At 38.7% G+C, this 21262-nt stretch overlaps 1 protein-coding gene across 1 annotated transcript; it reads left to right on the top strand.

Moving 5' to 3' along the window:
• The first annotated feature begins 1968 nt into the window (after positions 1 to 1968).
• Positions 1969 to 18893, top strand: CHODL (chondrolectin). The gene is made up of 7 exons (XM_009869077.1): positions 1969 to 1978; positions 6799 to 7111; positions 8842 to 8999; positions 12066 to 12113; positions 12494 to 12577; positions 14238 to 14340; positions 18357 to 18893. The coding sequence occupies exons 1-7, from the start codon at positions 1969 to 1971 to the stop codon at positions 18439 to 18441; spliced, it is 801 nt and encodes a 266-aa protein (XP_009867379.1). The 3' UTR covers positions 18442 to 18893.
• The last annotated feature ends 2369 nt before the right edge of the window (positions 18894 to 21262 follow it).

The following is a 21262-nucleotide window of genomic DNA, read 5'->3' as shown; positions in this document are numbered from 1 at the left end:
GGCGGCTGAACCCAATCAAAATCTGGCAGTGTGATACAAAGGTCAGTTGACAAGATGCATCAGCTTTGACTCAAAATGTAGTTAGGAAAATGTAATAAATTTTAGTCTCTTACTGATTGCATTCTGAAGTGCATTTCTGGGACTTGGCATGGAGCACCCTGTGACATAGGGACAGGTGAAAATGAATTGTACCCACTGTCCTGCATGCTGGTTTCACAGCCCCTGGTGCTCACACAAGCTCTAGACCAAGACTAGTCTTTTTAACACAAGCAGAGAAATAGTATCTAGCCAGTGGAATATTTTACTAAGTTTATATAGATTTATGTCTTGCTATTTCATGATCACTTTCACTTAAGTCCTTGTGTCCTTATTTTGTTACATTTTTTTCAGGTGCTTCCATCAGCCTCATGCTGACCTTTGGGATTCTGGCTAGTGTTAAATACTTCGCATTTCTTTGTACCAAATACTTGCCTGTGTTTTCTGCTGAATCCATTATCGTGGGAAGAAGCAAGTCCCAGTGTGACAAGATAATGGAATTTTCTAAGCTGGCTGTGGGCAATCGTTTCTTCTCTTCTCACATATGTTGTGCACATGCAGCTGCCATTCCCCACTAATCTAGGTGGATGCTAATGGCAGTGGACTCTGGGCTGCTTGTTAGTTTATGAGGTTCAAGAGGAAGAGGGATGGGTTTTACCAGCTAGGAGCTTATCTTCTACCTGACATCTTCAAAACCTTCAGCTGAGCCATGTGTGTTACTCAAAATGACCTTTGTGACCCTCATGGCCCATAGGGGTCTAGTTAGGATTGAGCCTGATAAGATTAGGGGGATGTCTTTGCACAGGATACTTTTATCAATAACTTTGCTTCTAAATGACATTTTGCTATAACTTCTGTCACTACAGACCTGAAGAAAACTATTATTTCTGTTTAATGGAATATAATTTTTAAAACATAACCGTGATGTAACTGATTGAAATACTAGCTGAGAATTTTTTGATTGTATGACACCCAAAGATGAAAACTGATCCATATGGGTGGAAATGGTAGCTGGCACTTCTAGAAGCAATTTTGTACGCTTAGTTTTTTCAGCTAATAGGATGGTGAGATGAAACAAGTGCAAGGGAATTTTGGCCAGTTCAGGTTCTCTGCAGCAGGCAACAAGACCTGCTAAGGCTGAAGGAATAGGGCCAGAGCTATGTTGTTTGGCTGGTCTACACAGGAGGGGTAGAAAGAGCAAACCCGGAGATGTTTACGTTAAGGAAGCTGGAGAGACCTAATCTTACAACTGCAACTGGGGAACAAAAGAGAAGAGAATCTTTCTGTTGTTGCTTCATCACAACGCTCTTGCCTCAATAGGCAAGAAAGTAATTGTTGATGAAAAGGTAAGGTGTGGGTTCATGACACCAAGCTGACTGTGTATTTTGCTTGTTTCTGTATCTACTTCTGACCAGGGTCTGGGCTGCTCTGCCTGGGTGAGGGAAGGTGGGTCAAGGATTAAGGAGTGGATACGCTCCATGAAAGAAAAGCTATAAGCACTCCACCTTCACATCTGCAGATGGTGACATAGGGTCGGTTGAAACGTTAACTTGTCCGAGACTTTGTGAGGGGAAAACAGAATGTTTTCTTAGGCCTTATTAAATTAATCAGATCTTTGGTCATGTGCTGAAGGGAGGACTAAATACAATAACATGCTTCTCCTCTTTTCCTTCCTGCATAGTCTGTGATAAAATATTATTTTCTTTCATGTTTTCTTTCATCTTAGGGCAGATTTAATGGAAAAATTGTCAAGGCCTAACTTGCCTATATTTATTCATGTTGTGTAGTATCTTACCCTGATTCATTCCAATAGACTTTCTTACAGATCTAGTTTCTACTCAACTGTGACAAAAAAATTGGAATTCAATTTATACAGTTGAAATAGCAAATGTTACTTTTAGGATTAACTGTAGAGTCTTGTCTGCTGCAACGATGTTAGAAGGTAAAATAGCCTATAGTTAATGTTTCCATGCTTATCTTGTCTGCTATACAATGTGGTCCATTCTGGCATTTTTTCACCAGTAAATTATTTCTGCTTTGTAGTTCAGAAATTAGTAGTGAGAGGAAGCTTTAAAATAATGAAGCCTGAAAACTTGACATCTCAGCGTGTTCCGAGAAGAGCACTAAGACGTCAACTGATTTGCCAGCTATTAAGGCACAACTGCAGATTTCCATTAACACATTGCACTAGCTCTGCTGCTGCGGATAAAAGTCCCTTCAAAAGAAGAAAGAAAAGCTTCAGAGCAGGTCATTGCTTAAACACAGGGACTAAATTAACTAGAACAAACAAACAAACAAAAAATCACAGCTTCTTCCATAAAGATTACTACCCCGTATCACATACTTCATTCACACTGGATGGGCCTTAATGCCAAATAATTCCTGATTTCTTGCTGCTTTTTTTTCTGTTTTCTAGAGTTATATTCTTGCACAAATGATCAGCTTGTAAGAAGGAAGCTTTGTTTTGCCACAGGTATAGAGAGTAACAAATAAAAGTAATTTAGGAGTTGAATTGTATGCAAATTTTCACTTGTTCAATTCCTTCACCTTAAAATACTTGATTTTAGAGTCATGTAACCCTGTATAAACATCTGCAATAGCAATGGTATCCTCAGAAATGATTAAGATCAGTGTAGGAGAAGAGGGGAAAAAAAAAAAAAGTCTTCAAACAGAGGTTCAAGATTTTAACTCGCTAATCGTTTCAGATAAACCCCTGGGTATAAACCCTTTGCATCTGTATTCTGGATGGCTCCAAGAGGGCCTCCTGCTCCAAATGCAAGCTGTTACTTGGCATGTGTTGGGGGCTGTGGTGGCACCTATTAAACAGTTCTGTTGTTGTGCATCACAAGTGCCTGTCCTCTTCCCTGCTCCATACTGCCCCACCTGGTTTCCTCAGCTTGGTGTGAGTGATGGAACTGAGCCTTGATGCTCATGAAATGTTTGTATAAGACCAGTGTAGACTGCAACTTGTGGCTTGTGGACATGAACCTTATGGCAGCTCTGAAATAGCATGTGCTGTTTGGCAATATGAGTCTCTTGGTTGACTGGGGGAAGCTTGATCAGTTACCTGTCAAGCCAGCAAGGACCCATTTCTCCTGTTGAAGTGGTCATTTGATTCAGGTTTTGAGAGAGTCACAGAAGACCGGAGACTGTGTATGGAAACAGAGTGAGAGGGACGCTTCAGCCACCTGGACCTGTGTGTTATGGTTGGAAGGCTACTTTCCCATGAAAGGGAGGCATAGCACAGGAATTGAGATGGGTAGTGGCTGGCCCACTCATGTTCCCGTGTAACTGAAATGACAAGGATATTTTGACACTTGAATTTGCTCATAACTCACTACTTGGGGTCAAGGAGCAGTATGCACGCAGAATGCAAGAAATCATGAATTAGTTTATTTCTAAAAAATTATTGAGGAAATAAAAAGGACAAGGCAATGGACAAAGAACTCTCCATAATTCTGCATATACATCTTGAATTAATGCTTTGAATTCAATCTTTATTACTGGGATAGATGTGATCCCTTTTGCCTTGTGAATGATTAGTGTGCTACATATTTCAGTGCTACCCTTTGGATGTTTGCACTGTTATGCACACAAGTGTACTCTGGCAGTGAGCCCGTGTCACTCACCCAGCGGTGAGGATCAAAATGTTGATTGACTTCTCCTTCACTGTGTGTTCTGTTCTGTCAGTGAGACAGCTCCTGGTGAAAACAAAAAGGTGATGATCATATTAGCAAAATTTGAACTGTAGCATTATAAATGAAGGGAATGAGCTGTGAGTTCACATGTAGCTTTCATACTTGCACTTCCTGATTTTGATCATTTAGATTTATCACTTTGTTAACAAGGAGATTTTTAGTTTTTGTTCTAAGAAGTCTTACAAAGAATTATATGCATCTCGAAGGGTTTGCCCCTTGATTCCTCAGCACCATTGCCCAGCTAAGACTATGGCTCTTAATCCATAGGAATAAAAGGAAATTTCGGGAAAGAAATTGGGATTTACACAATGTTGTTAGGACATTATCGGAGAAATGCCAAATACGTGCTCTCTTCTGATCTTAGAGCCTAGCTTTTTCCATGGATATCTGTGGCACAAACTTGTCCTTCTATCAGTTATACTTGTTTCTGTATTACTTTGTCATATTAACTACTAATAAACAAGTGACTTTTCAGAAATGTCTCTACCAAGCCCAAGAATGTGACTGAGGACACTTCTCTTACTGACAGTCCTAGATGAACTTTAATAGGTTATCATTAAAAAAAAGTTTTGAGACTTTTTTAAAAGAAAATATTACAGGAATCATAGGAAACTCTAGAAGACTAAATGTAGTATATCCCTGTTGCCCCTATAATTTAGCTTCCCATGATAAAAAAGATCCCCAAAATAAGTTACTTTACGATTTAGTGAAAAGTCATGAGGTGATCCTATTTTTATGTTCCTGTATTCATGCAGCTTTGATAAAGTCTGCTTAGTCTCTGCAAATTACTGACTCTATGCTATTTGCAAATATAGAGGCATCTTCTTTCAGCTCTTGTGCTATATTCAGTCTGCTATGGGAGGTATGCTACTCATCATTAAATGAAAAAATGGAGCAACACTAAAGCAAGAAGAGTTAATTTTACTTTATTTTTAGAGGTTTTTTTTTTTCCTTCATTTCTGTGTTTATTCTTTGTGCAGAGACGAACACTGGCTTAAAAAGCTTAAGTACAGCTTAGGTTACAGGATGATGTCGCTGTTCCCTATTGACAAATTACATTTACTTTTTTAAGGTAAAACAGGATAAAATCTATTCAAAGATAAAGCCAAAGAGTTATTTACCAGAGTTATGTATCTGGATTTGCTAAAGAGTGGGATTAAATACAAGAATTTCAAATGTGAAACTGACACGGTACAATGCAGTACTGGCCTTGGCAAATTTTCCAGTAAAGTGATATAACTGATTGGTTTCTAAATGATATGGATAATACCTGATGGTTCTTATTACTTTGGTATCCTTCAGTAGTTCTTAGCAAAACAAGCTCTTCTACGTTGCTTCTCCAGTGCTAAATTTTCATATTATAAAACCCTAACATGTTATTTTTTCCTTGTAAGAGATCATAGAATCATAGATGGTTAGCTTATTTCCATGTATTTAGAACTCTTCTGTACCTAAAGAGAAATACTGGAGTTTGGTTGTGGCCAAGGGTTTGCTCATTCCACATCTTACGTGTGTTGAATAAAGTCTAGAAAAACTCACTAGTTGAAGAAAATTATTTTTCCTTTTTAGGAAAAAGGCAAGTGTTTCTTTCAGCCCAAGAACTGAAAGGAATAAACATTATTTCTTCATTTGGCTTTTGATGCTTTCTGCAGGCATAACTCTGAAGGGCAAGGGAAAACTGGTGTGAGTGCAGTAGATGCTAGTGCTTTCTCTAGGCATTGTGGTGCTTCTTTATGGTGTATGGATAGTACCGTGGTATCTGCTACTATCTAGAGTTTCTGTTGGCTGTGTTAAGGCATGTTAAGGGCATGGCCACCTGCTCCAGTCCCAGGACTGCCTCTCTCCTGGCCACTGGTGCCCAGCCCAGTACCCAGGGCCTCTCTCTGAGCTGAAGGATGTGGCTGCTGCTTTTCCCTTTGCTGGTTGAAGCAGCAGCAAAGCTGAGCAGGTGTCCCAGTGCCACACAGACAGGACCCTGAAGTGGCCAACACACAGATTGGCACAGATAAGGTGCTGCCTTCAACAGCACCCACATGAACAAGTATTGTCCCCCTTGTCAGCTGGCAGAGATAGAAGGCCACTAGGGAAGGCACATGTCCAGACACACACACCCCCTGTTGGACATGTGGCTGGCCCCTTTTATACACCTTTCTATCTATTCTCCCTTTGTTCCTCCCCATTCCCTAAAGCTGTGTGGTCCCTCGTTGTGTTGCGTAGTCCCACCAAGCCCTGCAACATCCTTACCAAGTTGCAAAATCCCATTTGCCTGCGGTTCCTTGATAGCCCACCAATTAGTGTTTCTGATGAGATTTAGTTGTTTTTTGTTGCTGTGGGTTTTTGTGGTTTTTGTTTGTTGTTGCGGGCTTTTTTGTCCCCCCCCTCCCCCCTTTGTTTTTCTCCATTAAACTTTCCTGCCAGATTTGTGCCTTTGTATTTTTTTTTTCTTTTCTTATTACTCCTTTTTGCACTGAAGGCATTGACCAGAAACCTTTAAAGGGCCAGAAACTCCTTCCACACACTGTTACAGGTTGTACTTAGGCACATTACAGCAAAGAGTAGCTAGGAGGTCCCTGTGAATACAGCCTCTTGAGATTAAATAGCAGAATCAAGAAACTACTAGCTGCTTCTTGACACTAAAATTGAGATTATTTTTTTTTTATGACATAGCTTTGATTACAAAATAAAAGTAGAGTTGGTCCATTAGTGTGAAATAATTAAGAAAATACCCTCCAAACAGATCCTGGCTTTAACAGAGGGGCCTGATGGTACAGTCATTAAAGTAGAGAATGTTTTTCTAAAAGTTAGTGGGATTACTCAATGTCTTAGAGAGTTTCACAAGCCTTGGGAAGAAAGCCATGGATTCCCATGAACTGTATGATATTTTCAATTTAATGTAAAGCTAAGGTTTTCGGCCGTGTCAGTGTAACACTGTGAGTCCTTGCAGACAAGAGTACAATAAAAAAAAAAATTCTACTGTCCTTCTCCATCATTGTATGCATACATGTATTTTTTTTGCGGTTGTGATATTCATGACTCTGAATGCTCTCCTATTTCTATTTTTCAGGTCAAAAGGTGTGCTATGGCAACTTCAAGCGTTCTTGTTACAAGTTAGCTTATTTCCAGGACTTGTCTAGGCGTGTGGGCTTTCAGGAGGCCCGCCAAGCTTGCGAAATTGATGGTGGAGCCTTACTGAGCTTGGAAAGTGAAGCTGAGCAGCAACTAATAGAAAATATGTTGCAAAACCTCACTAAATCAGGCTCTGGGATTTCTGATGGTGATTTCTGGATTGGCTTGTGGAGAAGTGGTGATGGACTAGCCACCTCAAGTCCGTGCCCTGACCTTTACCAGTGGGCTGATGGAAGTAATTCACCATTCAGGTAAGTCTGTAAATCTGCTTATTGAAAAGAGTTCATGGGAAGAAATAGAGTGAGATGCCTGGGAAGTCCTGTCTTTCAGAAGAAAGCCTGAAGACTTGCTGTCCTCTGAAGTTAAAGTAGCATCCCTCCTTAACTTCTCAGATAAAGGAGAGCTGCCAATCAGGATTTTGAGTTTGAAACTATAAACCTATGGCATAATGTGGCTTCAGCCTGCAATTTTATTTGTTCCCATCTCACAAGCTTGCCTCTATGTGGCATTTGGAGGTTTCTTCTGTCACACATAGTCTTTAAGATGTGATCTGAAAGCAGATAGGCAAGTTTTACAAGGATCTGTCTAGTGGGGTCCCTCAGGCGTCAGCACTGGGGCCAGTGCTTTTCAGTATATTCATCAGTGACCTGGACGAGGGATTAGAGAGTGTTGTCAGCAAGTTTGCTGACAACACAAAACTGGGAGGAGTGGTTGACACACCAGAAGGCTGTGCTGCCATTCAGAGAGACCTAGACAGGCTGGAGGGCTGGGCGGGGAGAAATCTGATGAAATTCAACAAGGGCAAGTGTAGAGCTTTGCGCCTGGGAAAGAATAACCCCATGTGCCAGTATAGGTTGGGGACTGACCTGCTGGAGAGCGGTGTAGGGGAAAGGGACCTGGGGGTCATGGTTGACAGCAGGATGACCATGAGCCAGCAATGTGCCCTCGTGGCCAAGAAGGCCAATGGCATCCTGGGGTGTATTAGAAAGGGAGTAGCTAGTAGGTTGAGAGAGGTCCCCCTACCCCTCTACTGTGCCCTGCCGAGGCCACATCTGGAATAATGTGTCCAGTTCTGGGCCTCTCAGCTCAAGAGAGACAGGGAACCGCTTGAGAGAGTCCAGTGCAGAGCCACAAAGATGATGAAGGGAGTGGAACATCTCCCTTAGGAGGAAGGGCTGAAGGAGCTGAGTCTCTTTAGCTTGGAGGTGAGGAGGCTGAGGGGTGACCTCAAAAATGTTTATCAATATGTCAGGGGGGATTGTCAGGAGGATGGAGCCAGGCTCTTTTCAGTGATGTCCAGTGACAGGACAAGGGGCAGTGGGTACAAGCTGGAACACAGGAGGTTCCACAAAAATATTAGGAAAAACTTTTGCACTGTGAGTGTGACAGAGCACTGGCACAGGCTACCCAGGGAGGTTGTGTAGTCTCCTTCTCTGTAGACATTCAAAACCCGCCTGGATGCATTCCTGTGTGACCTACTGTAGGTGATCCTGCTCTGGCAGGAGGGCTGGACTAGATGATCTTTTGACGTCCTTTCCAAACCTTCACATTCTGTGATTCTGTGATCTGAACACCTCAAAGTAGGGATCCAGCCACCAAGTAAATAAGGCACATTACTTATTGTTGCTTGTTCTGTTTTCACCTTATCTTTTAAAAAGCCTTTAAATTCCTGATTAAGCCAAAGGCTAGAGTAGCAGCAGCTCACAGGATTTGGGACAAAGGGACGATTAGGACTCAGATAGGAAGGAAAACAGCTGGCAGAGCAGTAGGGTGTTATTTCCAGAGAGGTCCTTTGACAGGTCAGATTTTTCAAATTTATTTTTTTTATGATCTTAAACTTATTTCACAAAGTTTTGGGAAATGCAGCATATCTTTGAAGAGGGTGAGGCCACTGGGGTTGACACATTTTCATACTTTTCCTTGGTATCCTGATGAAGCTTACTTTCAATAGCTGAAAGTTTGTCTTTATGTGTACCTCTAGAAATTGGTATACAGATGAGCCTTCCTGTGGAAGTGAAGCCTGTGTTGTGATGTATCATCAGCCAACTGCAAACCCTGGCCTGGGAGGGCCATACCTTTATCAATGGAATGACGATAGATGCAACATGAAGCACAATTTTATCTGCAAGTATGGGCCAGGTAGGTAAAACTGGAGTTATGTTTCACAGGTGGGATGCTTTCTTAGAAAAAATCAATTGCCTTTTCTTTCGTGAGGGAATCTGCAAATGTCTTGTGGCCTGTGGTGCTGATTTCTTTGGAGTGTGAGTGCCTGAGCTGACATTAACAGGGGATATAATATATCAAATCTAGTGATAATTTAAATGAACCTATCTAGATCCAGTAAGAATGTTTTCAAGGTTGGCTTCACTATAATGAATTCCCAAGTTTACTTTAACTCGTTCACTACTTATGTTATTCTCCGCAAAGTGTTTTGTTATGTAGGTATCTATATATGAAAAGCAGATGCACACTAGTACAGATGGTGACAGAGAAAGCCAAATCTTAGGCAGTTTGCTGTACATCCAGACACAACATAGGTTCTGTGTATGTTGGTGGAGAAAACATGAACTATAAACCAGAACTTTGTGCAGACAGAAAAAGGATGTGAAATGTGAATTTTCAAGTTGAGTCTGTAACAGTTTCTACAGTAAATGAAAATGTATTTTTCAGCAGAATCATGCAAGCATTTTAAGTAATTTATGGTGTGTCTGCTTTTCAGAAACAAAGCTAAAAGTCAGAATGCATATGAAATCTTACTCCTAGGAGCTATTCGACCTACCTAATTCTGCAGTTTCCTACCAGCTTTCTCTCTGCTCATGATCTGGCAATAATCACGCTCTATAGAAATTTCTCTGTCTGTAGAGATCCAGGCTGTTTTCTTCCTCCAGTTTTGTGGGTAGATTTCTTACTGTCTAATATCTTAATGTGTATATTAATGGCAATTAATATCGCAAGCAAATATTAAAAATGTGGAAGGTAATGTCATACCTCAAATCTGTTCCTGCTTCTGAAATTGTTAGTGACTATCACTATCTTTTGGTGTGATCAGTTATTATCTCGGTCACATAGGCCATTAAAAGAATGTGATTAATACAAATTTACCAATTTTATAAATTCAGTCAGTTGTAAATTATTTTGAAATAAGAGAACACACAAAATGTTTAAGTTGTTAAAATAATATGTTGGAAAAATCAGGTTTGATTAAAAGGGATCAGTTTCAAGTATATTTCATATCTTAAAAAAACCCAACAAACAAATTCAAGTAATTATTCTGTAATAATGAACTGCTTACCATTCTAGTTGAGATGTGATAAAGAATTGTTTTTTCCTATTGCTTTCACCATATGAAAAAAATGCCATACATTTTGGATTAGCAGAAAACAAAGTGATAACAATAACAATGAAAACAAATTTATATTTCTATTTCACTATGTAGGAATAGATTACTAGCGTATAATGAGGCACATAATAAGGTGTCACGGGACATAAGGCAAACAAAAATATAGGTAGATTATTATTAGGACTGACATTGTTATTTCTACTGAATTGTAGCTCTTTATTTTTTAAGCTGTTGGAATTTTGCTCTTTAGCAAAACAGACTATTCTCCAGAAATGTATTTTTCTGTCACGTGGAGGAATAGATGCATAAATGTATATAAATAGGTGTATGACATTTCTTTTGCTGCCTCAAGAAACTACCTCAGTGTTTGTCAGAAAATTACATTTGCTATCTAAAAGCTAGTGAGACTTACAAATGACCTTTTTTTCCCCCCCAAATAACTATAATAACTTCAACATCAGCCATATTCAGTACAAAATACACTCATTTTACCGGGAGTATTAAAGTGCCACCTGCATATTGGATTTCACTTTGGTATCCGAGTAAATTGTTTTTCATAACTTTCCTGGCTATTTTGAGTATATGGTGTATGATATCAGTTGTGAGTGGAAACACAGAGGTTGTAGGTGACCATCAGGAAGTTGTCTCCAACTGTGTCAGTAGCAAGTTCAGGGCAGTGCTCGTTAGGGAGTCTTATTCAAGCAGCAACTGCGTTTCTGGTGGTGGCTTTAATTTTTCTAGGCCCTTTTATAATACCTCCCTTGACAGCATTTACTGTTGCAATGTTCAGCCTGGCTTTATAACATATTGATCATTCAGCGATCTTAAATTTAATTATAGGTTGGTAATTGCAACCACATTTAGTTCCTGTCCAGCTTCTGTAGGTTTGATTATGCAATCAAATTAAAAACTCATCTCCTCTTCTGCTGTCTAGAGCCAGCAACTCAGTTGTTTTCAGTCTTTTGATATCTTTATATATGGCCAAACATAGCCAGTTTTCACCAGAGTAGAATTACCTTTGTTCTGGTAGACTTTATTGCTTCTTTGATTTCTCCCAGCATTTTGTGTTTATCAGGACATTTGGAGCTGCAGGCTCATAGACCTGTTTATTAATATAAAATCTTATGATAAAGAAATCATATTCAAACAATCATGCAAATTCCACTCCTGTGCCCAATGTGAGTTAATTCTGTAATCCTTAGAAAGTTTTAGTAGTTATGTTAGCAACAAGTAAACTTGCAAGAACTTGGCAGTGCAGCTCAGAGCCATGAAATTATTCTCCAGTTTCTGATTCATTACAAGAAATATGATATCATCATTCCTCTTTTAGTGATTTCACTTCGTTATGTGATATGTTAGAAACCACTGCCCACGATTTGTATTTCAGGGCTGCCTGTTGCATTACAATAAGCTGACATCTAACCTCACAAACTTGTGCTGCTTTGTTTTACCACATAGCTAACATTCTGTAAGCATTATTTTGAAAATGTGACTAAAGATCTAAGTGTTAATCCAGAACACTTATTTTGTTTTAGGATAGTCTGCACAAATGAAACTTTCAAATATTTAAGAATTTTATACAGCACAAGAAATTAAGGGATTCAGTGATTTAGTAACCTAGTGGAGGCCATGAAGAAGCGAACTACACTAAACTATACCCCTTTAAGGAGCAAAACAGTATGAGCTAGAAGTGATTTGATACTAGTCTGCAAATAGTCTTTGGTAAGAAGATTAAATGTTGAAGATCTAAGCAATTACTGCTTTAAAGAATGTACCCATTTCTGTGATACTGCATGCAAAATAACATGTTTTATTACACGCATTTCTCATTCTTCAACAATCGATTTCAAATATTGATTTAACAGATAATGTCTTAGAAAAAGAATTAGGAGACAGAGCAGAGCCAGATTACGGTAAGAAATTTTGAAACATTAAATTGAGTTGCAATGGTAAATACATAATTATAAGGATAGCTTACAAGAACGTCCGGAATTACTCATTTAACAGGCATAGTTTAGAACTGGAACATAGGAAAAAAGAATCCTTTAGAGAGCGGTAGCTACTATATATGGCTGTTGTTCAGAATAGCGCTGCTCATAATTCTTGTTCCAGATACAATTTTGCAATAAAATCCTGTTTACGTGTCTGAATCCAGCAGTTTAATCAATCCTGAAAAAAAAACCAAACATTTTCCCAATATAAATTAAGATATAATTACTATTAATTTGTTTAACAGCATAAGAGCCATATGTTTTACTCACTAGTTTCCTAAAACGTCTAATATCCTTTTCAGATATTTTTCCAACAGTGCCAGCAGGAAATCCTTATGACACAAGCAAACCAGAAGATCAGTATCATGTTATTGCTACTGAAACGGGTAATACGTTTGTATGAATTTAGTGTTCTGGTAAAAATATTAACGCTGAACTCAATTAAATTCATCTTTAAAAATTTCCATTCTTGTCAGTGGGAGGAAGCAGTCTGTTTCCTCAGGAAGTGCCCTGAAAACATATATTTTTTGGATAACATTTCAAGAGTTTTGGTCAGTCCTCTTTGCAACTGTGGAAACAAATTATTTTCATGCCTCCCCAAACTTTGATCCAAATCTACAGTTTAGCAGTCCTTGAAATCTGCTCTGACCCTGGCAAGCCTCTCTCGAGACGCAAAGTTTCACTAGTGTTCACCCAGCTGTGGAGTCTCTCCTCCCAGGCTGTGGTACCTGGTGCCTTGCCTCTCTCCACCTCCTCCCTCACCTCTTCCCCAACATGGATAACAAGCATACGGTGCGTATGTCGTTTTTTATATCTAATACCTGGGACTCGCAATAAAAAGGCACAAATGAATCTTTCCTGACAGACAGGGTGTGAGTTCTTCTAGTTATCTGCAGAATAAGGACCTTGCCATAGCTCTTCCAAGTACCCAAGGAGTGCCACATGCTAAGAGGAATTAAGTGCTTTGCTGAGATTTCTAGCAGAGGTGGCACTTGACATTTTGAAAATGGACCCCCACTTCCTGGGAGCTTGCTCTAATACCCCTAGCTACTTCATTTAGCAATTTATGTCCTGAACAGCATCTTGAGGTTCATGAAGAGTTGTAGCATGGCCTTAATTCAAGGAATTGAACATCTCCAAGGAGCAAGTCAGGATTTTAGAGGATTACACCGTGGGATTATGGAAAGCTGCTGCTGCATTTCCACATTGTTTGGCTGGATTAGAGCTGGCTTCCTAACTAATGTTCCCATGGCTTGTAACTCCAGAGGAATGGATATACTGATGCACTGTATTTTCAGATCAGTGATACTATTTATATCAACCATACAAAAACCCTGCATCTGAAACTTGTCAACAAACTCAGCCTGAACACTCCCTTTAATTCTTGCTAGCGCAAATATGTTCAAAAGAGGACAATGGGTAAGGAAATCTCCAGAATTTGTACATTAAATGTATACTGGCATTATAGTTACTGAAAAATAGCCAGACCCTTCTGGAAGTTGTAGACTCCATCCTCTGTTGTAGGCAGGTAATAGAGTCCCAGCATTTCACACTCCTTTTGTCCAGAAACCTGCAGGGGAGCACCTTTAGGTTTCTCATGATTAGGTAAGGAGAGTTTGTATTTGTCTTTTATGGGGAATGGGGAGAGAAGAGCAGGATTTGTTCCCTGTGGTGGTCTTCCGTGGCTGGGAATCCGACATGCAACAGCAACAGAGTAGACAAGTTATATGAACTTTAAAAATAATAGTCTGTGAAGTGTACTCTGATAAGGTACTTGAATTTTCAGTTACAAAATTGGAAATCTTGCTTTGATGCATATAGAAAATGTTAGAATTTAAGTCCTTATGACAAATTTTGCGTAGCTGGGGAGGTACTATTTCATTCTTGATATTGCTCAGTTTTCTTTTTGGAGTGCTTACTATAGAAGGAAGGAATAAATTTTGTTTTGTGTTAGTTATTTCTGATATTTTACTCCAAATTTTTACTCACGTGGTTAAGAGTATTTCAACATGGGAGACCTCATTAATGAGAACTTTTGTCTTGTAGGTATAATTCCAAATCTAATTTATGTTGTAATCCCCACTATACCACTATTGCTGTTGATACTTGTGGCTTTTGGGACTTGCTGTTTCCAGATGCTTCATAAAAGGTAAAATATACTAATTTTTACTAATTTTTCATATTTCCATTGGCAAGCTATTCATACTGAAAGACTGCTCACATCTGTCCCCAAATATGCAAATACACATCTTTTCATCTATTAAAATCCAAGTAGTTTATAGCTGTTACAGCTGAACATTCACCTTCAGGCTTTGGCACAACACACTGAAACAGTTTCAGATTCCTCAAAGTATAATGCTGTTATGACTTCACCTGTTTCTGAAAGAGATATCTTTGCTGACGGTTTGGTAGGCCAAGCTACTGTTAGGACTTCACCTCTGCAAGCGTGATTACCACCTATACAGTGTCTGGGCTATAGGAAATAATAGTGGTGCTCTCACCGGTACGGGTTGAGCTCAGGGATTCGCCTCACTTTCTGAGAAAAACTATAGTTTGCCCCAAGGATAAACCTAAGGGGCCAGCAGCTGCTGAATGCAGTTCCATCTGAGCAACAGATGGGCCACTGCAGACAAATTGAAAACAAAAATCAAAACCATGTTTTGAGCCACATGCCAGCCCAGCTCGTTTGGACGTTGTGTATCTGACAAAGATGCACGAGGAGATACATGTGCGTAGATATAGTATCCAAGAGATGTATTATTATGCTAACAGCAAACAGTTCAGCTTATGAACATGATATGATTTGATCCATGCTTTAAATTTCTTTGGACTTTTTATCATTCTCAAAATGTAATATGCCAAGATATAACAACCTTTTTTTTTTAGTTTTTTTCCTGAAGTAAACTTTCTGAAACTTTAAAGGATGTTTTTCTCTCTGCAGGCTTTTTTTTTTTCCCCCCCTTCAGGAAGTATTCTCAAGTTAAATGTAATCAAGAAAATTTTCAAACTTTTAAATTTAAAATTTTTATGGATGAACATTATTTTCGTAAAATAACAACAGATTCATAAGCTGTTATCCCTTTTGAAGAGCAGGAATACTAGTAAGGAATACATTGTCACTATTTTAGGAAATTAGGAAAAAAAAATCTTCCTTTTTAGCTGTTATTTTTTCTTGTGCTTTTTATTTAATATTTTTTGTAAATAGCTGAAATACCTTATTTCAAGTGAGGAAAACACTCCAAATGTCAAGTATTTTTATTAAAACTGCACAAGTGAGTATATGATGTTCACAGCACTCGTTAGTAACGTCTCATTGAAACAAGTAATCAGAAAAAAATACGAGCTCTGCATCATAAACTAGATTGTCTTTATTTCATGCGCTTTCTTGTAAAGAAAAGGAAACCGTACACTTTCCAGCATGTCTTATAACAGGCACATTCATGCTTATGAAATGTTATATTCAGACCTCAGTGCTGGGGCTGTAGAAGATTGGAAACAGAGCAAAAAGTAATAAAGGAATCATATGTATTTTATATAAGTAATCTAGATCTGGAACCCCTATTACAATGGACCGGAATTTCTTGGTAAGTATGACATGTGTATTCATCCCTTTTCTGGCAGATCTTTCTCTCCCAGAAAAGGTTCTGCTCTCAAATATTCCTGGGAAAACAATGACGCATTCATGGCCCACTGAAATCAATAGACATAGCAGTGTTGACTTCAGTGGGCTTTGATCAGGCCTTTGCTATAGCAGTTCATCCCGAAGTAACTCATCTGAACTTCCAAGACTTAAAAATTGCATGACACAGATATTGGAAATTCAGCCTGTAAGATTGTTAACTGATTAATTTGATAGATTAAATGATATAGAAAGCAGGGAGAAAATGAATTTGAATCTAAACAGATTTTTTTTTTCCTAGAATGTTCATTTTGGGTTGCACCAAAGCTTTTAATTAAAAAAAAAAACAACAACAAAACCCTGCAAATTTTCTTAAAAATTCATTCAGAAGAGTGTATTCTGGTATCAGCAAAGATGAAATAGATTTTTTTGGTTTTTAATCTGTTGAAATAAACTTTTCAGTCTATTTTCAGTTATTTCCACATAAGACCTATCTTATGAATTATTTTGGTTCTTTACAAATAGGCAGTTCTTGGGCAAAAAGCAAATTAAAAAAAGAAGCAACCACTTGAACTGATCAGCTGGACACTGCAGAGTTTTAGAAAAGGAATTCTGTCCTTCTGGGGAATGAGGGATCCCCAAGTTTCCAAATGAACCTGACTTCTCAATTCTTTTTTAGGCTTCCACAACATGGTGACCTTTCCTCTGAAAGCCACAATCCATGGCCAACCAGGACATGCCTAGCTTGAAAGGTCATGACTAATTTTGCCTGGCATTGGGCTCTTAAAGGGTAGTAATAAGGCAGAGCAGAACGTCTTCCCTGTAGCTAGTAGAAATGATCAGCTCATTCATGCTTAGATCCTCTCCCTTTCATTTCTTCCAGGGAAGCAAGGAGAAACTGCTTCAAAGACCCATCTCCATTATCATCTGAATGCCTTGCAGAAAGTTTAAATTCCAACCTGGTATATTTCTCAGTTTCTATGATTGCATTTGATGGTCAAAACAGCGATATGCTCAAGCTGTCTTCACCTTTCTTGCTAAAACCTATTTCCTGAACCAGATGTATAACTATTGAAAATCAGTGAACCTATGTTGCAGATAAGCCTGTTTTTTTCACAGCTAAAGTTCTGATCCAAGGTATTTAGAAATTGTTCCTGCTGCGTGGCAAGGACTCTCCATTCAAAGCATTTCATCATTAATTTGCAAAATGTGCCTGATTTTGCTGTATTAATCTGGAAAGTCGTGGTGCATCAGTTTCTTAAAAGAAGTGCTGAAACTGCTTGATTCATTGCAATGGCTTTGTTTATAGCATTGTGGCCTGATCTAAAGTCCACTGAAACCAAAGGGAGTCTTTTCAATTACTCCAATGGGCTCAGGTACATAATGCATTACTTTTAGGACTTCAGAGGTAAGTCTGGAGGGACTAAAACCTACTGTACCATCCAGCTCCCTAAAAGTTGGGATCTTGACTCTCAGGTTTCCAATTTACAGAATTATGAGTGGCTACTTCTCCTCTCCTTTTTTACTTAATTGGAAAAAAAAAAAAAAGAATTGGTGTGAAATATTCTGGCCGGAGACTAAACATTTTGATTGAAATGCAGCTGCAGTGGTTCATGAAGTGCCTGCACTGAAGAAGTAGACTCCAGTGCACTGTCATCTCCTGAGCAAGGGAAGATGGTGTGTAGGGCAGTCAGAGCAGAGGTGCTGGCCATGTAGAAAGACTGGCATCAATTTGTAGAGTACCTCAGGGCTCCCTGGGAAGATTAGAGTGAACATTTTTGCAGTATTGCATAGCAAGTAGTTTTGGAACCAGTTTTATCTTATCTGTTAAAACCAACCCAAACAGGAGAACTACTGTTGGCAGTTTTGAATGAAGACTAGGCCTAAGGAAGCTTTCTACCAGTCATTCATTGCTAGGAGTCCGGTTCATGCACCATTACTTCATTAGAAGTTATGTCAAGCCCCAAAGGTAAAAGGCTTTCTGGCATTCCAGGACACGCTGGCACCCGAGTATACAGTGGTCAGGGAAGTGCAGGTCCAGGATGCCTGTGGGCAGGGTTGTGGTAGCCCCGCGGGGAGCGGGTGGGCTGCACCCTGAGCATGTGGGATGTGGGCTCGGGGGTGTGTGTGCTCCTGTCTCCCATACAATCCCCCCACCAGAGAAGGGAAGTGCCCAGCATCCCACCACCCTGCTCAAAGAGTGGCCAGGTCCATATTTGAAAAAGATCACTCTATATAAGGAGGTGTGGTTGTATATGAACTGAGAATAAAATAAATACAGCCCAAATCAGTTCATCCCCTGGGAGAACCACTGCTAAGCAGGGTGGTCTGGTAACTTCTTTAACAGTCTTGCTTCCACCCAGTGCTGCCCTGTAATAGTTGATGCAGCATGGGCACAACCCTTCTGTGGATGGGGAACCTCAGCGAGGAGAGCAACAGAACTGGCCTTCAAACAGGGGATAAAATACCCAGGTCTGATCACAAATCTGAATCAGGACTTCAGAGGCACACATGCACTGAAAATAGTGTGTGTTTTTATTTTTCAGTAAAGGAAGAACAAAAACCAGTCCAAACCAGTCCACGCTATGGATTTCAAAGACGCCTAGGAAGGACAGTAGCATGGAGGTGTAATGTTTTACTGACTGAAAACAAAGCAAATATAACATTTTTGCAGTTGAGATGTATTATAATGTCGTCAAAGAACATTAGCTTGGAATGGCTTGAAAATGCAAAGGATCTGCAAGAATGAACTCTAAGCTCCCCCTTGAGGCAAACATTCAGATCATTTTTATATAATGTTTGATTATTCAGTAAGAAGATATGCCATGCTAAATAAAGGGTATGTGTTTATTTTGCTAAGAGATGTAAGTTAGCTAGTTGTGAGCAATGAAATGAACAGAGCATTTGAAGTTTTTACGGGGAATATCTGCGATGTATATCAGTTTTAAGACTGTTTGTAGTTAAACAAACCCTCTTTTGTTTCCTTTAGTCTCTCATGCATTGTAACCCAGTTGATGTACTGTAAATGGAACTGACAATTTTACAGTGTAACAATTATTTATCTTTGCATAAATGTTTGATACAAAATATTTGTTTAGTATTTATTTTCACACTTAACACAATTTTTAATCCTCAGGCACACAAATTATTTTATTAAATATTAATGTGGTTGCTGGCAGAAATAGACGCTATGTTGTGACATCAATCTGACATGGCAAAATTAGAGGATTCATAAAAGTCATTTGATGTCATATAATTAATCCATTTTGCCAAGGAACGAGAGTAACTTTTTGACATATTCTTCCAAGGTCAACATAAAAAATTTTGCAAGTGGTACGTCATTAGTGTGATGTTTTTTTGAAGGCAGCCATTAGTTTTAAGTAATTTTTTTTTTTTTTACTTTTCTCAGGAAAAAAAAAATAATACTGTAGTGGATGAGAGTTTGAGACTAAAATTACTTGTTTGAGTATATCTATGTAAGAAGGACATTAAGGATGATTTAAATATAGCTAATAGTTTGTTGGAATAATACGTTGGATCAAAAAGAAGACAAATGGCTTTTCCTGGAAGTGGCACTATTAGATTGATCCCAACATTACTGAGACTATTAGCTAGAAAAGCATTAATTATGTTAATTGATAGACAGATTTAGAGGCAACCCTGATGCATTTGAAGTTGTCTTTTAGAGTTATTATTAACATCATTAATATCCATTCTCTTGGGTTCCTTAACAGCTTTCTTTGCCATAAGAGTGGTTTTACCAGCCATTAGGAGCAGATGCTGGGGTGGCAGCAGTAGCACTCTGGCTGATTTGTTGGTGACACTGTTGCTGTAGTGGAAAGTTAAGGGGTTTTGCTGCAGTTACAGCAAGAACTGAAGAGCAGGAGTTCAGACTGGTTGACTTCACATTAAAACAGGTTCAAAACTACTGATGGGTGAAAGTTGGAGAGAGATGCCAAAAAGATAACTGCATTACTCTTTGGGTTGCCTACACTGTGCTAGCTAATGTCAACCACAGCTTGGAGTTCAGAGATAAATGTGTATCAGTTTTCCTGAGTGAATAAAAAAAAAATACTTGAAAGTTCAATACCACTAATGCTAATTGTGCAGTGCTCTTGCTGAAGCATTTTCAGGAGCAACTTAAAGTTGCTGTTCTGTCATATTTTTACTTTCCCTTTGAAGAAGACTTCTTCTGCAGTGCAGATTAAGTATTGCTATTTCTATTTAAAATATTCTGTAATTTTTCCAGTCAGTCACAATTCTGTTTAATCCCTTACTGTGATTTCCTTTATGGTGGCTGCAAATAGAGAGAAAATACTATGATCCTTCATGATCACAAAGACCATAATTGTCTTATTTTAAATGAAGTATTTCTTAACTAAGGGCAAGAGATGCGTCTTTCTCGAGAGCAGTTGTGGTAAAAGAAAAATTTTTTAACTTAACTATTTCTTCATACTTTGTACTTTCAAAGGACTTACAAAGGTGTAGCAATCGATATTATAATTAATGCAGCAGGAGTGATTTCCATGCAGCAATTAGGAGAATGCAAATAGTTTCTGATGTCTTCTTTACGGAGTGAAAGTGATAGCTGGACATGGGCCAGTCTTAAACTCTATGTGAAGGAAGAATGGAAAGTGGCATGCAATGCTTTTATTATAATATAGTCAGATTATATATGTAAATAAGAAATATTGGTTATTGGGAAAAAGTATTTCCATGTCATATCACCTGTTTAGTGGAAGGAAGTAATTTCCTTCTATGTATTTCCTTTGCTTAGGATGTAGTTCCTAGATACTAGGTAAAAATCTAAAGAAACTTAAGAATCCTGTGTAGAAGACTACAAATGGTGCACAGATCAAATTTATATATAGTTTTATGACTCTCACCTTTAGGCTGATGATTCTTTTCCATGCAAAATATACAAATCCCGTACATAAACAAATTCTTTCATATTTATTTCCCTTATTTCTACACAGAAAAGAAATATAGTAGTAAGGGTAAAAGAGGAAAGGAGGAAAAGTGTGTTGCACACTTGCAGAGGGAACACCTAGAAATTATGACTTTATGCTGGTACTTCTTTTGAATTTTGCTGGGGCTTAGATAATTTAGAAAAATAAAACCAGGTATTTATGTGACTTGGTCTGTTACTGGCAACAGAATTGCTGTTTAAAAGAAGAAAAAAGACAATCTCCAAACCCCAAAATACCAGCCCACTCTATTCTTCATATTTATATTAAAATCTATGGAAGGGAGAAGGGAAAATGATTTCCAATTTCAGGTGACAGATTTTATCACCTAGAGCCACTTTGAATAAGCTTATTGGCTTTTACATACAGCTATAGGGTGTCCCCTCCCAGTGACCATGTTCCCTTATGCTCCCTGTGTCTCTAAATTTTTAATCCTTCTGAACAGCAGCAGCAGGCGAGACGAGAGATGAAGCCTTAGCTACTTC

Source organism: Apaloderma vittatum, unplaced genomic scaffold (assembly GCF_000703405.1).
Source record: "Apaloderma vittatum isolate BGI_N311 unplaced genomic scaffold, ASM70340v1 scaffold4235, whole genome shotgun sequence".
NCBI classification, from domain to species: Eukaryota; Metazoa; Chordata; class Aves; order Trogoniformes; family Trogonidae; genus Apaloderma; species Apaloderma vittatum.
This window is presented reverse-complemented; position numbering and strand designations above follow the sequence as displayed.

Bases quoted from the DNA above. Each gene is read 5' to 3' on its own strand.
- CHODL (XM_009869077.1), top strand. The intron at 7,112-8,841 runs GTAAGTCTGTAA...GTGTACCTCTAG, and splicing joins GGAAGTAATTCACCATTCAG to AAATTGGTATACAGATGAGC. The intron at 12,114-12,493 runs GTAAGAAATTTT...TATCCTTTTCAG, and splicing joins CAGAGCAGAGCCAGATTACG to ATATTTTTCCAACAGTGCCA.